This window comes from Mycetomoellerius zeteki, unplaced genomic scaffold, assembly GCF_001594055.1.
Source record: "Mycetomoellerius zeteki isolate Tzet28-1 unplaced genomic scaffold, Tzet1.0 scaffold472, whole genome shotgun sequence".
NCBI lineage: Eukaryota > Metazoa > Arthropoda > Insecta > Hymenoptera > Formicidae > Mycetomoellerius > Mycetomoellerius zeteki.
This window is the reverse complement of record NW_017257471.1, coordinates 54,784-57,868: the sequence shown is the minus strand read 5'-3', so window position 1 is coordinate 57,868 and position 3,085 is coordinate 54,784. Positions and strand designations below refer to the sequence as shown.

The window sequence follows — 3,085 nt, the reverse complement described above, 5'->3', positions numbered from 1 at the left end:
CGTTAATATCTCCTTAACTATTGCTGACACCGCAAAATGGTACAGGACTTTTCGACTCAGTGTAGTCTGTTCTACCCACGCACGAAATATTTTGCGGTCGCTACCAGACACCCTGTATATACTAGGAACAGACCGATGTAAGTAATGTGTGCAAATGAACCGCTATTAATTGTCCCTTACCTGTGCCATATTCGAAGCATTTTCTGAAAGAAGGTTCCGTTCGGATAATTCGGACAACAACTCCTGTAGGTTTGTTATTCTTTTTTTTTGTCGATGTTGTTGCTTCTGTAGTCGTTTGACTATTTGTGTTTTTTGGTTGTAAGCGTCTTTTAATATACATACAGCTTTGATAAGCGATCTTGGTGACATTTGTAGTATATTTTCTTTAGTAATTTGAGCTGGATATCACAACTCAGTTTTTGTAGTCGCTACCAAAGCAGTGACAGATTCCATGTCAATAATAACATCATTGCTGTAAAAATTGAAATAATTACTCAATCACTATGATATTTCGACACAACCTATATGGATAAAACAATTACAAAAATAATAAGTAATTAAGAAATACTCATGTATGATATATTCTGTACCTTTCCCAACCTTGAACTAGGAAGCTCTTCATTGCCTTCTTGTTGCACCATGTCGCACGAACCTGTAGCTGATTCCACATTCTCGGTGCAATTTTCCTGCATCAGAGTTTCCATTTCCAAACTAAAAATACAAATTCGCATTACAATCGACTATATTACATATGCAAGTCTCACTATAAAAGAATCAATTTGCATAAATTGAGTAAATAATAATAAAACTTCACGATTTTATGGATCTAGTAAGTACATTTTCTTTTACTGCACTTATACCTTGAATTATTAACTTCATTTCCTTGTTCAATGTACACCATGTCAGAAGAGTCCATAACGTGTTCCATTTCCTCCGTGCAATCTTCATTCGAGGATAATTCTATTTCAAAACTGAAAATACAAAATACAATGTATATGTCCTTTATAACTGTGTTGTTTTCATATTATATTTGTTACTTTTAATATATAAAAATGTTCATATAGTGATACTCATACAGTCTTTTCACAACATATTTAAAAAATATACAAATGCATTCACACTTCTTACGATGACATATACATTACCTTTTTTTATTCAATACATTTGGAAATATTGATGGCACAGAATTTTTTTTCAGTCGTACTTGGGTGAAACCAAATTGTTCGATGCAAGTGTCATCAAAATGTTGAATACAAATTCTTGCGTGCATCGGCAATTGCAGGACACTTTCTTGATGATTCAGATTGTATATAGCATCCACCCACTTCTGTTTTAACAATGGATTTTTTGGAAATCTGCAAAAATATCAATTTACTCAATTTTATAATATTGCCAGTACTATAGATTCCAAGTTAATATGCACAATGAAAATAATAAATCATATTTTGGAAATAATTACATGGAACATGAAATTAAGTAATAATCGGAATATACTGAATCTCAGTTTACAATTGGTAAAAAAAAGAGTTAGAAATAAACTCACTTGTAAAACGGGAAAACTGGTTTGTTTTCGACATGTTTACGTTTATACCTCGATGATTTGCACCCGTTTATAAAACAATACATATTTTTCAGAATCTTTTATATTATACACGCTCAGGATATTTTATATACACCCAAAAATTATTCTTTGACATGCACCGTTACTTGTACACCATAAACCTTTATCATAAATATGCATATACTATAGTCAAAGCTCCCCACTCCCGCAGAAAATTGGGCTCCGGGGCGGAGCCTAATTTTTCAGCTTGGAGACATGTCTGAAGTTGGCTACTGGCCGTCCAGTTGTACAGGGTCCGGCAAAATGATCTCCCACATTTTGCACCGCTACTGTGCCCGAATCATTGAAGAGAGGGGGAGCTTAGCGTAGTCGGTTGGTAGCTCACGCCTTGCCATTTCAGTTGTCGTCATGAATTGGACGGGTGAGCATCGTGCCTTCGTTATCGAAACATTTTTGAAAAGTAACGAATCTGTGATTACGACGCAAAGAACTTTTCGTACTCACTTCGCGCTTGGTAGACATGCTCCAGTTCCAGATCGCAAAACAATACTGTTGTGGGTTTCAAATTTTAGAGCTACAGGTTCAGCCTTAAAAAGAAAATCAACTGGTAGACCCAGAAGTGTTCGGACACCTGAAAATGTTGCAGCTGTAAGAGAAGCAGTTGAACGATCTCCTAGCCGTTCAGCTGTTAAACATGCCTCTGCTTTGCGTTTGTCAGATCGTTCTGTGAGAAGAATTTTACACGCCGATCTGAAGTTCCACCCATACAAAATGATGATCGTGCAAGAACTTAGTGAACGGGACTGGGAAAATCGCAGAGCATGTTCCAACGATATTCTTCAAAACATCCCACAAAATGCTCTTTTAATAACGAGTGACGAAGCTCATTTCCATCTGTCTGGCTGTGTGAACAAGCAGAATTTTCGCTACTGGGCACCAGACAATCCGCGGCAGCTCCATGAAAGGCCACTTCACAGTCCATTTGTTACCGTTTGGTGTGCTGTTGGATCTTTTGGCGTTTGGGGTCCCTATTTTTTTGAAGAGGGAGGCGTGACGGTTACCGTAACTGCCGATCGATATATCGACATGCTACGCAATTTTTTGGAACCAAAACTTAGAGAACTTGAACATCCGGATGTGTGGTTTCAACAGGATGGAGCTACGGCTCATACGGCAAGAAGGACAATGGACGTTTTAAGGGAAATGTTTCCAGGACGCGTAATCTCGTTACGTGGAGACGTTGGGTGGCCTGCGCGTTCACCCGATCTTGCCCCATGCGACTTTTTCCTTTGGGGCTACCTGAAAGCGAAGGTTTTTCAACACCATCCCCGAACCATTGACGAATTGAAAGCAGCAATACGCCAAGAAATTACAGGAATATCGCCTCAAATTACTGCTCGAGTGATGGAAACTTTCAGAAATCAGCTTCGAATGTGTATCGAAAAAAATGGTCGCCACTTGGACTCTGTAATTTTCAAAACTTAATAAAAACAAATGGCATAGCATACATTTTCAGTTAATAAA

At 37.8% G+C, this 3,085-nt stretch overlaps 1 protein-coding gene across 1 annotated transcript; it reads right to left on the bottom strand.

The window, feature by feature from the left end:
• Positions 1 to 364: 364 nt before the first annotated feature.
• LOC108727229 (52 kDa repressor of the inhibitor of the protein kinase-like) lies at positions 365 to 1,626 on the bottom strand. The gene is made up of 5 exons (XM_018455273.1): positions 1,544 to 1,626; positions 1,146 to 1,355; positions 861 to 971; positions 601 to 711; positions 365 to 472 (listed from the first exon to the last, which is right to left on the bottom strand). Exons 1-5 carry the CDS (start codon positions 1,624 to 1,626, stop codon positions 406 to 408), a joined length of 582 nt encoding a protein of 193 aa, XP_018310775.1. The 3' UTR covers positions 365 to 405.
• Positions 1,627 to 3,085: the final 1,459 nt, after the last annotated feature.